This window comes from Capsaspora owczarzaki (genome assembly GCF_000151315.2).
Source record: "Capsaspora owczarzaki ATCC 30864 unplaced genomic scaffold supercont2.6, whole genome shotgun sequence".
NCBI lineage: Eukaryota > Filasterea > Ministeriida > Capsasporidae > Capsaspora > Capsaspora owczarzaki.
The window spans coordinates 534,707-550,256 of record NW_011887297.1 but is presented as its reverse complement, the minus strand read 5'-3'; the positions used below and the strand labels follow the sequence as shown (position 1 = coordinate 550,256).

General features: G+C 52.6%; 5 protein-coding genes across 5 annotated transcripts; 1 reads left to right on the top strand and 4 right to left on the bottom strand.

The window, feature by feature from the left end:
* The first annotated feature begins 4 nt into the window (after positions 1 to 4).
* Positions 5 to 2,085, top strand: CAOG_04147 (hypothetical protein). Its single transcript, XM_004347922.2, has 2 exons — positions 5 to 172; positions 344 to 2,085. Exons 1-2 carry the CDS (start codon positions 53 to 55, stop codon positions 2,000 to 2,002), a joined length of 1,779 nt encoding a protein of 592 aa, XP_004347972.2. The 5' UTR covers positions 5 to 52; the 3' UTR covers positions 2,003 to 2,085.
* Positions 2,050 to 3,594, bottom strand: CAOG_04146 (epoxidase subunit A). The gene is made up of 2 exons (XM_004347921.2): positions 3,576 to 3,594; positions 2,050 to 3,189 (listed from the first exon to the last, which is right to left on the bottom strand). The coding sequence occupies exon 2, from the start codon at positions 3,142 to 3,144 to the stop codon at positions 2,218 to 2,220; it is 927 nt and encodes a 308-aa protein (XP_004347971.1). The 5' UTR covers positions 3,145 to 3,189; positions 3,576 to 3,594; the 3' UTR covers positions 2,050 to 2,217.
* An 878-nt stretch (positions 3,595 to 4,472) lies between these two features.
* On the bottom strand, positions 4,473 to 5,881 carry CAOG_04145 (hypothetical protein). The gene is made up of 4 exons (XM_004347920.2): positions 5,810 to 5,881; positions 5,576 to 5,584; positions 5,218 to 5,312; positions 4,473 to 4,838 (listed from the first exon to the last, which is right to left on the bottom strand). Exons 1-4 carry the CDS (start codon positions 5,838 to 5,840, stop codon positions 4,734 to 4,736), a joined length of 240 nt encoding a protein of 79 aa, XP_004347970.2. The 5' UTR covers positions 5,841 to 5,881; the 3' UTR covers positions 4,473 to 4,733.
* Positions 5,882 to 6,006: 125 nt separating this feature from the next.
* CAOG_04144 (hypothetical protein) lies at positions 6,007 to 11,337 on the bottom strand. The gene is made up of 10 exons (XM_004347919.2): positions 10,763 to 11,337; positions 9,956 to 10,290; positions 9,630 to 9,864; positions 9,296 to 9,478; positions 8,146 to 9,181; positions 7,760 to 7,995; positions 7,390 to 7,660; positions 6,887 to 7,231; positions 6,473 to 6,755; positions 6,007 to 6,377 (listed from the first exon to the last, which is right to left on the bottom strand). The coding sequence occupies exons 2-10, from the start codon at positions 10,211 to 10,213 to the stop codon at positions 6,081 to 6,083; spliced, it is 3,144 nt and encodes a 1,047-aa protein (XP_004347969.2). The 5' UTR covers positions 10,214 to 10,290; positions 10,763 to 11,337; the 3' UTR covers positions 6,007 to 6,080.
* A 159-nt stretch (positions 11,338 to 11,496) lies between these two features.
* Positions 11,497 to 14,887, bottom strand: CAOG_04143 (hypothetical protein). The gene is made up of 5 exons (XM_004347918.2): positions 12,832 to 14,887; positions 12,615 to 12,710; positions 12,403 to 12,483; positions 12,139 to 12,287; positions 11,497 to 11,992 (listed from the first exon to the last, which is right to left on the bottom strand). The coding sequence occupies exons 1-5, from the start codon at positions 14,863 to 14,865 to the stop codon at positions 11,707 to 11,709; spliced, it is 2,646 nt and encodes an 881-aa protein (XP_004347968.1). The 5' UTR covers positions 14,866 to 14,887; the 3' UTR covers positions 11,497 to 11,706.
* Between the last annotated feature and the right edge of the window lie 663 nt (positions 14,888 to 15,550).

The following is a 15,550-nucleotide window of genomic DNA, read 5'->3' as shown; positions in this document are numbered from 1 at the left end:
TTTTCCTGTTTCCCCCGAAACGGTGGATTGGGTTTTGACAAGTCGGGGAGTTATGCTGCGACTGCTCCGTCGCGTCGAGGCCAGGCACGCGCTGCTGGGTGTCGCGCTGACGCAGACCTTCCTTGTCTCAGGGCTAGTGTTTGGATGGCCGAGTCTCAGCGTCATCTTCAAGGTGAGCGGCGGAGGAAGTGGGGGCGGGCAGGAGACTCGAGTCCATCTGTTGTTGCGCTGCTGGGTCACGCGTCTGTGTCTCTGTGGCTGTCCGCTAACAGCTATTCCATTTGTCGGGCATGTTTCTGATTGGTTTGTCTGTGAAATTCCTGATCGTGTTGTATGGAGCCAGGGCGAAGGTCAATTCGGACAACTCTGCACCAATTCAAGCGAGCCGTCGTCAGGCGCCAATCCGACCAACCACTCGTCGGCATTTCACGTTGAATGCTCAGAGCAGGAAACACAGTTTGTGTTCATCTTCCAGGCGGGATTCTTTTCGCAGTTTGCGTCGCGACTGCTGATGGGCATCCTGCTGGATCGCTACGGACCTCGTGTGACCGCTCTGCTCGGTGCGAGCTGCGTGATACTCGGCTGCGTGCTGTTTGCAGTGTCGGAGAACACTGCGTCATCATCACCGACAGTCAATGCTTTTATTCCGGCGCACTTGCTGATTGGATTTGGCGGCCCTGGCTGCCACTTCAGCAACTTTCACCTGTCCAACCTCTTCCCGGCACGCAAAAACACCATCATGAGTACTCAATCTGCCATCTTCTCGACATCCGGCCTTGTCTTCTACTTTTTCCAGCTTGCCTATGATGCGTCCGGGGTTTCTCACAAAACCTTGTTCCTCAGCTTTGCGGGATTGCTGGTCTGCTTTTTCGGCGTCACCTACCGAATACAACCGCGTCGGGCGTACAAGCTGGGCGACCGGGTGCGCTTCTCCGTGGCTCGATGGGAGTTTGTGCTGATGGATTCGTCGCCAGCAGCCAGGACAGATGCGACCGCCTCCGAGGTCGGCGACACAAGCGACAAGATCCCGCTTCGTCTCCATCGTCAAGACTCGGACGGCGAAGAGAGTTTGAGCAGTAGTCCCGAATCCTCCTCGCCGCCTGCTAGTCCCCGGTTGTCTGCTATTGCGTTGGAACAGCGGGATTCGGAAGGCGGTGGGGACTCGGCTGCCCGAGGATTGCTGGCGCTTGAGCCGCCGCCGATGACCGACCATCATCATCAATCTCAGCCAAGCGGTGCTTTTGGTGAGAATGCTGGTCTCGCCTTATCATCATCATTTTCATCACCCACAGCGGATTTGGTGAAACAGAATGTGGCCACGCCCCTCGTCTCAGCGGAACCAACACCAAAGCTTCCGCCTCCGTTGCGCTTCCAGTACTATCGCTCGCTGACCTTTAAGCAGCAAGCGTTTACATTGCCGTATATTGCCATTACGGTCTTTCTATCGGTGACCGTGCTTCAGATGCAATTTTACCTCGGCACGTCGCGTACACAGCTCGAGGACAAGGGCGACACGGACCACGTCTACAACGGCATTTACAACATTCTCGGTGCCATCAATTTCATCTTTATTCCGATTTCCGGGTACATTTTGGACGGACACGGCGGCTACCCCGTTTCTGTGCTTGTCACCCTCGTCTGTGCCCTGCTCTTCAACGTGCTGAACGCCGTTGTGAATCCCCTCCCCGCCCAGATCCCGCTCTTCTTGCTATGGTCGTTCATGCGCTTCATCACGTTCAGCAGCTTCTTTGGGTTTATTCCAGACCTCTTTGGATTTGTCAACTTTGGCAAGCTGGCGGGCTTGGCTTCGCTGATTTCGGCGGCGTTCGGACTCCTCGCCATTCCGCTCGCCACCATGTGCATCTCAACACTCGAGCGGCAATTCTGGCAAACGCACATTGTGTTTGCCGTCGTCATGCTGTTGGAGATGGTGTTGCCACTGTACTTCTGGCGCCTGTACCGACGGGACGCGGCCTTGCTTGCGCTGAGGTCTTCTGGTTGACAATTTGTTCGTGCCCGACAACTTTTGCCTTTGAATGGTGATGCTTATGCAGTATAAAAATCGATAAATTTAAACAATGAGCAAAACCAAAGCAACAAAAGTAACACAAAACAACACCAAAGCCAACAACGGTTCTTTTTGCACGACAATATCAATAGTTACGAGCGCCGACCGAGCACCACCCCCAGCAGCAGCAGCAGCGGCAGCAATTGGCTTTATGCCTTGGTGTCGATGGGGTTGGCCACGTTGTAAACGCTGGCGCCGGCAGAATAGTCAACACCGGCAACGCGCTCGATTTGTGGTGGGAATTGGATGCGCTTGTCGGCATAGTAGGCGGAGCGGAAGTCGCCGTCAGAGAGAGCGTTGTATGTCAGGTAGTAGGCGCGGCGCGAGCGATCGGACACGTTGGGTCCCGAGCGATGGGGCAAGAACGAGCCAAAGAAGAGAATGGTGCCAGCCTCAACTTGAACGGGCTCCCACTTCTTTTCCTGCTCCCACTTCTTGACGAGCCACTCCTCCATGATACCGCCGGGGTGAGGAAGCATGCCCTTGGTGTGTTCGCCGCGAACAACCTCGAGGCAGCCGTTCTCAATCACAGCCTTGTCGGCAGCAATCATGGCAGTCAGGTGCAGGCGCTGCTTGAAGGTCGTGTAGGCAGGAGCGTCCTGGTGCGGCTCAAAGCCGGACGAGTGGGGGAGCTTGAAGTTGATCTTCTCCTTGTACAAGAGGGCGGGCTCTTGCAGCAGGTCGGACACGGCGTCGGTGATCTTGCCACGAATGAGCTGGTCGAGCTCGGGGAAGTAGTCCAAAAAGTTTTCGGTGCGGCAGAGCAGACGCTGGCCGTTCTTGTTCTCAAAGTACTGCATCCACTTGCCCTTGGTCTCGGGCAGCGCCGAGATCTGGTCGGTCCACTCAAAGATCTTCTTCTTTTCAATGGGGGTAAAGAGGTTTGGCACCACGAGGAAGCCGTCGCGGTTGTATTGGTTGACCTCGTTCATGCCCAGGATTTTGTTCGCATAGGACGCGGGGGTCTGAATGGCAGCGGCAGCAGCCGGAGCAGCCGCAGAGACGGATGAAAGGGCGCGCGAGTTTGCGGCGAGCGACGAGAAGAGGCGACGGGATGCGTTTGCAATAGCGGCCATGATGGAGATTGCTGAGATTGTGCTGTTTCGGCTTTTTTGTGTATTCTGTCAAAACAAAAAATAAACAAGTCAGATGCGTTTTTAGAGTCGCGACGTTTCAAAAAACAAAAACTCGAAGCGTTTTCCGGAGTGATCCGAGCACATGTTCGAAAGAGAGAAGGAGTACCAATGATGCTTGGTGATAGAAGTGGTGAAAGAGGAAGGAAGTGGTGCGAGAGGAAGGAAGAAAGTACGCAGATGTCACTGCTTGCCAAGTTTGCCCTGCTGAGCAATAGATGCAAACCTTCTCGATTGTGCTTCGTTCATTGTCTGCTTGTTTCCGCCTCTTTCCAACCCTCTCATCCCTTCAAAAACGCTGCATGCAGATAAATGGATGAAAGGTGCGTATGTCGAAAAACAAAAAAAAAAAAAAAAAAAAAAAAAACGCTCACCAGAAGTCGACAATGTCCAACAAAATGAAGACTGAAGAGCAGACTGACACTCGATTCCTCGCCCTTTTTAAAGCGCCAAAAACGCAGGCTTGAACAAACTTGAACAAACTCTCATGCTTCGAGATCAGCATCAAACGAAAAGAAAGGCAAGACGAAACTTGGTCGCTTTCCCTTCCGCTCTGCAAGTTGGGTCAAGCAACAACACTGCGAACGCTGTTTTCCAATGCAAGCAGAGGAAGAAGAAGCAGGAGAGACGAACGAGAGAGGAGGAAGGACCAAGCCGTGGCAGGTGTCTGTGCAGAAATGCGGTCTCGTGTGCGCGTTGCCGAAATGACGAGCAAGGGGCATATGTCGCTTGGTTGAAAATTCATGCACATGTGGCCTCGGAAAAATCATTCAAAAAACCGGAAAACCGCAAGGTGCTGTAATTGCTCGCTGATTCACACAAACCGTTTTACATTCGCCTTGCTTCTTCTCCCTGTGGTGCGAAGAGGAAGACGGGGGAAGAAGGGGGAAGAAGGGGCGACCAAAAAAAAGAGGAATTAGAGGACAAGAACGCAATAATCCTACCAATGTCCTTTCCTCCACGCCGCACGTCTCTCCTGTCTCGCACTCGACTCTATGGGGGGGGGGGACAATTCGTGAGCGGTTTGATGGCGTGAGAGAGCGAAAGACGGAGCGGAGCAAACCGATTGGACGCGACCAAATTTCCGATGCGAAAGTGGCAGCTGGCACACTTCATTGTGGCCCTCCTCCCAGCCTTTCCTCTTCAACCCCATGCCCGCTGCTTGGGCTCAGTCGCTGTTTTGGTGTTGCATGAGCTGGAAAAAGTGCAAACAACCCCCCCTTTAGCGAAAGCACATGGAAAAAAAGCAGCGGTGGGGTTGCTGTAAGTTGCTCGTTTTGCTGAGCGACAATGTCGAAAGGAGACAATGCATGAAAAGGAGGTCATCGATCCAGTCATAGATTCCCAAGATAAAACCAAAAAGGGCTGTGCATTCATGCAAATGGTTACAACAAGATTCCAACGAGACACGAGGAGGCGGGAAACAAAAACACACAATCTGGTCTGGTCGCGACATACACCAAACAATGCACACCAACCCTTGCTCCAGAATGCTTGCTTGAAAACAAAGGCCTCGTCCAGGGTTTGTTTCGTTACTTGTACTTGTGCGAGTCAATGGACGTGCCGGCACCGCGGTAACCGCCAGGGCCAAACAGCTTCATGTGGCAGGGGGTTGTGCAGTAGGGCTTGCCGTCATGCTGCGATGGTTGACAATGAGTTTGATGACGGCGCAAGTCAGAGCAGGGGTCATCGAGCAACAAGGCACAAACCGTAAAGGCTGTTCAAAAAAAAAAAAAAAAAAAAGAGACAAAGGTGCATCGTTTTTGGCTTTGTTGCACAAAACAGATCGAGGTCACCGGCCATTGAATACATAGCTGGCCGACATGTTGTGCGATTTGCACCATTGCGCGTTTTCAATGCAATGCAATGCAATGGAACTCGACAACAAAAGAATTCTTTTTTTTGATGCTGGAGTTTCTCGCTCCCCCCCCCACTCACCCACCCGCACAAGCTCACGTCGAGTGAGTCTGCCATGCATATCAACGCCGCGCAATGATCTCCAGCCGCTGTACTTGCCTCGCTGTGGGCGCCGCAAGTGAGCGTCTTCTTGCATTCGACGCACTTGAGGCAAGGGCCGTGCCATTCCTTGCCGAGGCTGGTCTTCTTCTCCGCTGCGCCCGCACCAAAGCAGAGCAAAGCAAAGCCGAAAGGGCAAGTCCACCCAAGAGAGAGAGAGAGAGGGTGGGGCGGTGGGAGAGCGAAGCCAGGCAATGGAAACGCAGCGAAATTGTCAAAAAATAAAATAAAAAAAATAAAAACAACAACCGTTAGATCCAAAGCAACAACAAACAACAGCAGCGATTGCAGATCAGCCTCCGTCCACGCAATGACACATCCACAAACACAAGGCAAAAGGGGGGTGATTGACACATACCGAAGTAAACTGCGAACGGGAGGGCCAAGCCAGCAGACACAACAACAGCAACGACAAACAAATAGAAATCAGTCAAAAAGATTTTTTTTTTTTTTTTTTTTTTTTTTTGGTTTTCGAGTTGATGACACAGGCTCGAGTGGCAAAAATCACTCGCTCGGCACATCAGAATCCAAAAGTGCAAGACACAAGGCAACACATCCTTGCGGGGGGGGGAGGAGGCGGAGTCACACTGACCTTCCTTGCCGCACGCTGCGCACTTGCCCATGGTGACTGATTTGAAATTGTGGTTTCAAAAAAAAAAAAAAAGTGGTTTTGGTTTTATTTTGGAAAGTGGAACCAGTTATACAGAACACTGTAAGATGGAGGATCGGCTTGCATCATTCAATCGCGACATGGGACACAACTAAACACACAAGAGTGGTGAGTGAGGAGCGAGGGGAAAGAACGATTTTCAATCCAATTTTTTTATTTGGTGTTCGCTCTCGAACGAGGCTTTTTGGGGTTTTTACAGCAACTGCACACTTCGAGAAAAGTTGGCCTGCCGCTCGAGCATGGCAGCTACAGACTCGAGAAGAACGCCGAGTGGCGTGGTGGACGAGGTGTGGTGAAGATCGCCACGATCGCTTTGCACCTTCAGATTCGCAATGATGCCATTCGACCAGTCGAGTGCCGAGCCCGAGTCTGGCAGCGAGTCAATGGTGAGGTTGGCGCCGTCAGCAAGCCGAAGACGGATGGACGTCGGGCTGTTATCGACACGGAACACATCCGAGAGGGCGATGATGCGAGCTGGTCGCGTTGTCGGCTACACAAGCAAAAAAAAAAAAAAAAAAAAAAATCAGAACAGCTTCCATCAACACACGCAGCAACGAAAATGTCAAAACCCAGAACAAAACCTACCACATCGGACAGGAAACAAACGAGATCGGGACCAGCTAGAACGGTAAACATTCGCTTGCCATCAATCAGCAGGTGCCCATTGAGTGTCACGTACGCGCCCGCCTGAGAGGACGGCTCGGAGTCCGGAGGAACATCGGGGACTGGGTTGAGACGATTGGATTGGACAAGACCCGCAAAGGGCTCCAAGGTGAGGATTGCAAAGCAGTTGGCGCAAACGCGTCGCGGCTCGAGATGCTCGGGTCCAAACTCGGGGATGCTAACTGTGTGATTGGAGCACATGGCACTGCAAGAGATGGAGGCAGGAGTCGGCAGATGAAACCCCAGTGAGCGAAATCATAACGGTTTGGAAAAAAAACCGACATTGCGGCGAAAAAAAAAATCATCCAATACAAGTAAAAACAAACAAAGGCGTACCAGAAAATCTTGCCACAGTAACGGCAATGGTGCCGGCGGAGGGTCACGTTGAACCGGCGTTTGCAAATGTTGCATTGGTGCACAAGCCGATCGGATTGCCAATTCGGCGGCGTCGTGCGAGTTCGCATCCGGACAAATGCAGTGCTGTCGTCCACAATGCTTTTCAACGACGGTGCTCCATCCACTGCCATGACTGGAATAGGCGTTCCATCAGGCGCTAGCTTGGGCAGCGCATCCAGCATCGAAGGCCCGAACATGTGGGAAACGCGTGAAAGCGGGACCACTTCCGCCTTTGGCGGCGCGTCATCGGGGACTGTCATGCAAAAGTGGCACGACCACCCCATGCTATGCAAGCCAACAATTGGAATTGTAAGAGACCATTCAGGGGAATAAGATCATCGATTTGATTTTTGTAAGTGACCCCCACCCCAAGAATTCGTTGACATTCCAAAACAACTCGGCCCTCTCCTCCTCCTCCTCCCCCCCCCCTCAATTCGACTCACCTCGCCTCGTGAAACTGGAACATGTTCAGGAAACCAGCATTGCTCAGCTGCTCGGCAAGAGAATCTTGCTCTTTGGCAGTGAGGAATGGCTGGCCGAAAAACTGCACAAATGTTCGGTAGGGATGCGAGTTGTACGTCTTGTATGCCTCTTCCAGCGCCTTAAACCCTCCTTGCTTGTTGATCTCAAAGACACTGTTGCCAACCATCACGAGACAGAAGGCGAGTTTCAGCCAGCGAATCCATTCCTGGGTATCGGTGCTCCAAGGGCGAGCTGACAGGCAAAATCAAATGCACGTCCGGTGAGCAACAACAACGGGTGAGGTCAACAAACAACAACGAGAAAAATCCGCGCTCAACGACCGCAACTCACAGGGAGGAAACAGGCAGCCGTTGCGATGGTGCGTGCAAGAAAAGCTCAGCTTGAGGCTCTTTCGCACGCCAGATTCGCCCCAAAACTTGGTGGGCAACGGCAGCCGATGCACGGTATCGGCGAGAAAATCACGAAACTCTTGCTCGTGCTCTCGAACATACTTTTCCAAGTCTTCTGAAGTTTTTGCTGCAACCGCAATCTTGGCGTTCTTGTCTGCAATGGTGGCCGCGAAATCTCTAATACAGCCCCCAAAAAAGCAAAAAAAAAAAAATAAAAAAAAATAAAAAAAAATAAGTGGTTGCAAACATTGAGATCAAAGAAAAGACCTGGGGAGGACAAAATGTACGCGTCACAAAGACAAACACGCTGTAGTCGTGCTAGCATACCGTGAAGCGAGACCGTCCAGAGCGTCGATGCAGTGCTGAACTGCGTCTACAACGGCGACATTCTTGTGGGCGCTGAGCGCAAGCAGCTCTGCACGATGAGCCCCAACAGGCTCGGGATGGTCACGTGCGAGAATGCGAATTTCAAACAGAATAGCGAGCAGAACAAAGTCCGCTGCCTCAGTTTCCACGGTGCTAAACTGCTGCAGTTGTGCCATCATCCACTGGACAATCCGTACCAGCACGTTGACATCATGCTGCGCAATCAAGCGCGCAATCGTGACAAGCAAAGTGCGAGGAGTGGCGTGGGCCTCAACCATGGCTGCGAGAGGCGAGCCGCAGAGAGCAACAGGAGCGAAAAAGTGGTGGTGGTGGTGGTGGTGGTGCTGGTGGAGGTGGTGAGTATGGTGATGGTTGTTGTTGTTGTTGTGGTGGGGCTGTTGGTGATGATGGTGATGCCCGTGGTGGTGCTGGTGGTGCTGTTGGTGATGATGAGGGCTTTGGTGGTGATGATGAGACGGCGAGTGCCCTGCGCTGTTGTGGAGCGGCGGATGGAGAGGCGAAGGTTGAAACGGAGAGTGGGGCGCCTGGTGATGACCAGCGGTAGGGAAGTTGGGCGAGTGCATCGTGTGCTGGGGCGAACCGGCAGAGCGAGGCATGCTGCCGTCAGCATAAGGCTGTCGCGCTGCCGCTTGCACATTGAGGACCAGACCAGAATGGCTCGACTCCGAGTCGATGGCATTCGCCACGGAGGTTGAAGGACTGAGCGCCGCTGCAGCGTCGATTGCCTCGTGCGCCGTCAGCCCCAGTAGTGCATCCAAGAAGTGCACCATTGCCGTCGCATGCTCGGTGGCGACATGTTGCAGGGTAATCAGGCCTAGGGACAAGGCTTTGGCGACGTTTGGTCCTTTGCGCTCCACCAGACGAGACACAAGAATGTCCAGGTGCGGCATGATCAAAATGGGCGACGAATGGGCAATGATGGCAATGCAATGCAGTACGGGAATGTCGGTGGCTGGTGTTTGGGCTTTAAACAGGGCTGAATCCAAGGGAAGGTGAGTGAGGTTTTGGGTCTGACCGCACAACCAGCAGCAAAAGAAGCGCAAAACAAACAACAACAGCACCAAGCACATTCAAACATTCAAGGACGTACAAATGACTTTGTGAAAGTTGGTGGCAAACACATCGCTGTTGGCCGCTTGCAAGGCGGGCAGAGATGTCAGCAGCGCAGGCGGCAGCGAGTTCACCTGGCGCAAGAGCCGAAGCACATGATCGCCAAGAATGTCGGTGCGACGTTCGATGAGCTCGCGCATGCAGATGGTTGCCTCCGGTTGCGCTGAGGGGTGCAAGGGCCGTTGATGAAAGAGAGATGTGAGCGACGGGTATAACAAAGAGAAATGAGAAAACAAAAAGGAAAAGGGGGGGGGGAAGGCAAACAGAAACAAACAAACAAACATCGAAAAAAACAAAAAAACAAAAAAACATACCTATCTCGGGCTTGCCCAACGCCAAAAAAAGCAAATCAAGCAACGCGCCCACGTCTTGTACCGTCACAGCGCCGATGCACTGGCGCAGGACGTCCAGCATGACGCCGGCCTGTTTGGCCTCGGCCGTATTGGTGAACGATATGTCGTCGGTAATCATGCCACGAGTGATTTCAATCAATGTGGCAATGTACTCTGGGCCAAAGCCGTGCATTTGCAACGCCACAATTTTCAACACCTGACCCAGACACAGCACCAGTCAGTTGGCACACGCGAACAACAAGACAAATCAGCCGAGCGCAAAGGAACGAATCTGCAACTGCTCTCACCTTTGCCAGATTGAGAAGCGTGCGGGGCTGCATTCCTGGCAGCTGCATGCACTCCATCACGCTCTGTCCAGCCTCTGCAACGCTGGCTGGAGATGTTTCGGCAGCATGTTTGAGCAATTCGCTGGCGGCCAGCGCAGTGGATCGCGTTGCACAGCTCAGGTGAGCAAGAGTGTCTGACACTGACACGGTAGCTGTGCCGCACAGCACGCTGGCCAGCGTTGGCAGCATGGGCAGGTTGGCCAAATCGGTGTCGTGCATGCCAGGCGAAGGGACCACGACTGTTGTGCCTTGGTGATGAGGATGCGCCTCTGGTTCTGACGTTGGAGTGGTGCCGCCTATGATGCAATACGACCATTCATTCACAAACAACAAGGCCAGGCAACCGTTTCAAATCCAAAAGTGAGTCATGGTGCTCGGTGTCACCCGGAAGTGGAATGTTTGAGAAGGGGACGGGGGGGATTGGTCATCAAACTACGAAACGAAGAAGCCTTCCCACTTGTTTTTGTAAGTGTTTTTTTTTTTTTTTTCGTTTTTCAAACTGCCCAGCCAGATCGAAGCTCAGCAGTTTGAAGTATGTGAGTAAGTGAGTGTATCTCAACAACGCAACCAAGAAAAAAAAAAAAGAAAAAAAAAAGGTCGCCAATTGAATCTTTTCAATGCATTGCTCATGATCTGGGACTGACAAACACCGTTCAACGACTTGTTGAAACCCCGACGGCTCGTCCATCTCATCGGGGGGGGGGGTAGTTAGTTTGAATTTTGGGTGGAGTGCCACGAGAGATGGGGGGGGGGGCTGCTGGGATATACCTTTCTGGGATGAGCTCTGAAATGCATGCCGCCGTCCTCGTCCTCTTCGTCGTCGTCGTCGTCGTCGTCGTCGATGCTGTTGGTCGAATGAGGACTTGCATCTTCAACATCGCTGCTCAGATCGCTGGCACTTGCGCTGGCACTTGCACTGGCACTCGCTCTGGCGCTATTCCGATAGTGCGAGGCGTGGTACTCGGCCAATGGCGCTGCTTCTGCTGCCTCTGCTCCTTCCGCTGCAGTCGCATGCTGGTGGTGGTTGTGGTTGTAAAGCGAGTGCTGGTTTGGCCGGTGGTGGGCTTGGTGGTGACCGTTCAGATTGCCAGCCAGTCCGTCGGACGAGTCAACCGCTTCCCCGCTCGAGGTGACACTCGGGTCGGCTCCTCCAGCCCCTGCTTCTCCAGCTCCTCCATCATGATGGCCGTCCGCTGTCAGCGCCGCCTGCTCGCCGCGATGGTAGGCTGCCGTGGCAAGCAGCAACTCGCTAATGTCGCTTGTCTGGATGGGCGTTGAGCCGCTCGTCATCTCGGATCAATCTCGACTGCTGTGATTTGTGCACCCAAAACCCAGACACAAATAAACATGGAGTGGTTGCCCACCCCCCATCAGGACAGAAACTTTTGTGTCTGATTCAACAATCGGATGGAGATCGCCCCAGATTGTGCTGATCGCGAGCCAAACACTCAAATACTGCAGGGTCGACCAGTTCAACCGTCAACACTGGCGAAATGACAATGCTATGCATCAACATGGACAACTGAATGTATCATACAAGAAATCACGTCAAACAAGCTAAATGGAACCGGTTTGGACCACCTTAAAAAAAGCGAACATGCGAAAAAAAAAAAAAAAAAACGTACAAACACACAACAAAATAAGCCACCTAAAAATTGAACGCTATGGCGCGCCTCAAACTCGCTTGAAAAAGCGGTCAAAACGACCGCGGTTTAGTAATATGCAGGGGGCTTCTCGGACGATGATGAGTTGTAATCTTGATCGCTTGAGTTGGAGTACAAAAAGTCGTTGTTGTAGCTGGAGGGCGCTGCGTGCGACGTGATGCTCACCGAAGTCGTCACCATGCCAATGTCGTAGTCGTCGCGATGCGGGGCATTCACGTAGTACTGCGAGTCCATCTTGCGGAAGTATTTCGCGAGACGAACGGCAAAAATGATCAACGGAATGCTGAATGTGGAGCACAAGCCCATGGCAAACATGAATCCGTCCATTGTGGCGCTGTGCGAGGAGAGTCAAAGTCGCGTGCGAGAAGCAAGAAGAAGAAGAAGACCAAAAAAAAAACCACAAAAACCACAAATGCAGTCAGAACGCGGACACAAAATCAAGCCATTCAGCAGATCCAACTCTTGCGGTCTTCAACGTACAGAGCGTAATCGCAGGTTGCAGACATGACTGCATCGTACACGGCGTACGCTGGTGCACAGCCGCCAATAACATTCTCGATTTGGTCAACGGCATTGTCACGGAAATCGTGGATCAAGAACGTTGCGGTATCAATCAGATCGCCCACAGTCTGCCCGCCCGGCGAAGAAAAGAGCCAACGCGTGAGCATGGGCGGTCAATCAACCAAATGCAGACAGACACACACACACATACACACACAAAAAAAAATGCCAGCAGCCACTCACATTGTTGATGAACGTCTGGAAAGTGCTTGTCAAATCGTTGACGGTGACCTCGGCAATATCAATGGCAGCGGTAACCGCAACCTGCAATGCATGGGCAGCACAATCGAATATCAAAACGCAAAATTCACCAAAGTGAGAAAAAAAAACCGGCGAAAAAAAAAAGCGACACCATCGCGGCATCTTGAGGATGCTAGACACCGACAACAACTCACCGTCAAATTGGAGGCGGTCTCGTTGAGTGAGGACAAGTCGGTTGCAAGATCGTAAGTCGTGATGGAAGTTTGCAAATTGCTCGCCATCGCGTTAACCTGCAAATGGAGGTTTTAAAAAAATCAAAAGGAAGAGAAAATCAAACGGAAGCAACGTGCCATGTGAGTGGAGTGACAACAGCCCCGACACAAGCACTTTTACTGTCTGAAGAAAACCTACAGCGGTGATGTTGGCCTTGATCGCGTCAATCATGTTGGAGACGGCAAGTTCTTCGGGAACCACCGGGTTCAATTCACTCTGAAGCTGGTCGAGGTCATTTGTGACGGTGGTAGGGTTGAAGGACAGGCCAGGGTTGGCAACCATGTTCTCGTACAGCTCATAGTCCACCTGAACCAAGCCCGAGTTGGCGAAATCAAGCAACAAGTCTTCAGTGGCCTGGTCAAAGATGACAATATTGTCAATGTTCACGCTCGCGGAAAAGTCGGAAATGTTAAAGTAGCTGTCAACGTCAGTGAGTTCCTGAATGTCGATAAGGGAGCTGAGATGCAGAGCGGTGTAGGCTGCTTCGTTGTGTTCGCACGCGTGAAGAACACCAGCAAAGGTCAGGGGGCAAGGGACGGTGGAAATGTTGGCCAGCTTGCACAGCGGGTGCTCACTGTTCGACCAGGTGCTGTCGACGTCGAGAACTTGCGAATAAATGGTGCCCTCGGTGATCGGATCGCAAACAGTATGCACACCGCTAGACAGAAGGAATCCAATGGCCGCAAAGAGGAACATGAAGAAAATGAAAATAAAGGCAAAGACGACGGACGCCATCAAAAAGTTGCCAGCAGCGTTGGAAGTACCACTGCGATCGCACGGGAGTGCAGCGGCGTCGTTCGAAAGAACGCCCATGAGCAGGCCAATGGACGCCAGCACGACCACAATCAGAATCATGCAGCACAGCGCAACACCGCCCTGGTAGCGGTACTTGTCGTAGGTTTCTGCAGTATCCATCGCGTCATCAATGCTCTCGTGGCGCGCGGGGGCATCGACTTGGTCTGTAATGACAGTGTTGACCGTGTCACGCGCATCATCAATGTTGTCGTGGATGGTCGCGGAAATGTCGTCAATGGCCTGGATGGCGTCGGTGCGGTAGACATCGATTTGGTCTTGAACGTCGGTGGCGAGGTCGTTGAACGAGCTGTTGGCCGTCGAAATAAACTGGTTAATGTGCTGGTCGTACACTGCAGTCATGGCAGCAAGCTCGATCGAGAGGTCGGTGATGGAGGAGAAATCAAAGGCTTGGCCGAAAACCGAGGCCGCAACGATCGCGCAATCCGGCGGCGGGGACGTCAGTGCCTGGCATGCAGTGATCATATCGTTCGTCGCGCTTTGCATCCACGCCAGAGTCTCGTTGATGGCGCTGGCTTGGCTGAGAATGTCGTCCAGCTCGGTGTGGACCTCGTCGACGAGCGTGTATGTCGCATTGATGCTCTGATCCATTTGCACAAGAACATCAAGCATGCTGTAAACGGTGGGCGCAATGTCGTCCTGCACGAGCGCGCCGACTTGGTCATCCACGAGGTTGATCAGATTGCGCGCTTCGTCGACATAGGCGTCAAAGTTGTTGATCAGCTGCTCGGCCTCGGCAATGGTGTTGTTCAAAAAGATGCCCACATTGTCGACGCCATTGTGGCCTGCCTCGCTGGCAACATCCAGCGACTGGGAGAAGCGCTTGTTGCTCACAAACGCCAAGACCATGCCGGCAAAGACAAACAGGATGGACACGAGCAGGAAGAAGATGAGCCAGTTGCGGCATTTGCGCGTGTTGTTCTTCTGGAGCGGACGAGCGCCGCAGTTGCCGCAGCAACGGCAGCAGCAAAAGAACAGGCCCACAATGGGCACAATGATGGCGCAGACAACACCGAGGCCAATCACAATGGCTGCCGGCGTGAAGAACGAGATGGCCTCGTCCTTGACCGCATCCGAGTCCACGCCGTTGCCGTTCTGCTCGGCCTGGATTTGCTGCTGCACGAACGTCATGCTGAAGGTGCCGACCGCGGTCCGCACCATCGAGCGCGCAAAGTTGACCGAGCCCCGCAAGCCTGCATTGTTGAGTTCGTTCACGCTTTCCAGGCTCTTCGTTGGCGTGTAGTTGGCCGCAGGAAGCGGCTCAAAGGTGACATTGACGGGCAGAACCACAGCCGCGGCGGAATGTGCCAGCAGCACCAGTGCGAGCGCCGCCGCCAGACCGCTTGATGAGAGCTTCATGAGACTAGAGGAGGGGGTGTTCTGTGAGGGGCAGAGGTGGGGGTGGGGGCGGGTGAGCCAAGCATGAGCGGCGATTCAATTGAAAAACAACCAAACGAAAAAACGAAAAAAAAAAAAAAAAAAAAAAAAGCTACATTCAAAAACAACAAAAAAAAATAATAATAATAATAATTCATAGTTTCGGAGCACGATGCAGGTTTTTTGTTTTGGTTTTTTGTGTCTGTGAAGGCTGATCCGCCAGCGCTTCAACGAGGTCAGAGCGCAAAAGGTGGTCATGAAAGATGATTGCTGGAGTGGAAGCAAGAGGGGAGGAGGAAACGTGGAGCAGAGGAACGGCACTCGGCCGAGCCAAACGGATTTTTGCTAAAAAAACAATAGATAAAAATAAAAATAAAAAATCATCATAATAATAATAAAAAAGAGCGGGAGAGAGAGAAAAGGAGGCGCCGAGCGAGCACGAGCAGTGATTTCGTGTGCATGTTGGGATGCTGAGTCAAGCACGACAACGGCGCAGCGACATGGCTGACTGAAAGGGAGCAGCGATGGGGGGTCGTCAAGGGCGCAATAACCAAAAAGAACAAAAAGGCGGTGGCTTTTTCGGGTGAATGCTTTTTGTATTTTATTACTGGCATGGCTTTTTCTGAACGGGAGGGAGAGAGAGAAGAGAGACGGGTGGTCGCAGCAG

Bases quoted from the DNA above. Each gene is read 5' to 3' on its own strand.
- CAOG_04146 (XM_004347921.2), bottom strand. From the start codon at position 3,144: ATGGCCGCTATTGCAAACGCATCCCGTCGCCTCTTCTCGTCGCTCGCC.
- CAOG_04143 (XM_004347918.2), bottom strand. From the start codon at position 14,865: ATGAAGCTCTCATCAAGCGGTCTGGCGGCGGCGCTCGCACTGGTGCTG. The intron at 12,484-12,614 runs GTGAGTTGTTGT...CATGCATTGCAG, and splicing joins AGACCGCCTCCAATTTGACG to GTTGCGGTTACCGCTGCCAT. The intron at 11,993-12,138 runs GTACGTTGAAGA...CTCCTCGCACAG, and splicing joins GCAACCTGCGATTACGCTCT to CGCCACAATGGACGGATTCA.
- CAOG_04145 (XM_004347920.2), bottom strand. From the start codon at position 5,840: ATGGGCAAGTGCGCAGCGTGCGGCAAGGAAG. The intron at 4,839-5,217 runs GCAAGTACAGCG...CAACCATCGCAG, and splicing joins CTTGCGGCGCCCACAGCGAG to CATGACGGCAAGCCCTACTG.
- CAOG_04144 (XM_004347919.2), bottom strand. From the start codon at position 10,213: ATGCACGACACCGATTTGGCCAACCTGCCCATGCTGCCAACGCTGGCC. The intron at 9,479-9,629 runs GTATGTTTTTTT...TGCACCCCTCAG, and splicing joins GTTGGGCAAGCCCGAGATAG to CGCAACCGGAGGCAACCATC. The intron at 6,378-6,472 runs GTAGGTTTTGTT...TTGCTTGTGTAG, and splicing joins TTTGTTTCCTGTCCGATGTG to CCGACAACGCGACCAGCTCG.
- CAOG_04147 (XM_004347922.2), top strand. From the start codon at position 53: ATGCTGCGACTGCTCCGTCGCGTCGAGGCCAGGCACGCGCTGCTGGGT. The intron at 173-343 runs GTGAGCGGCGGA...GTATGGAGCCAG, and splicing joins GTCTCAGCGTCATCTTCAAG to GGCGAAGGTCAATTCGGACA.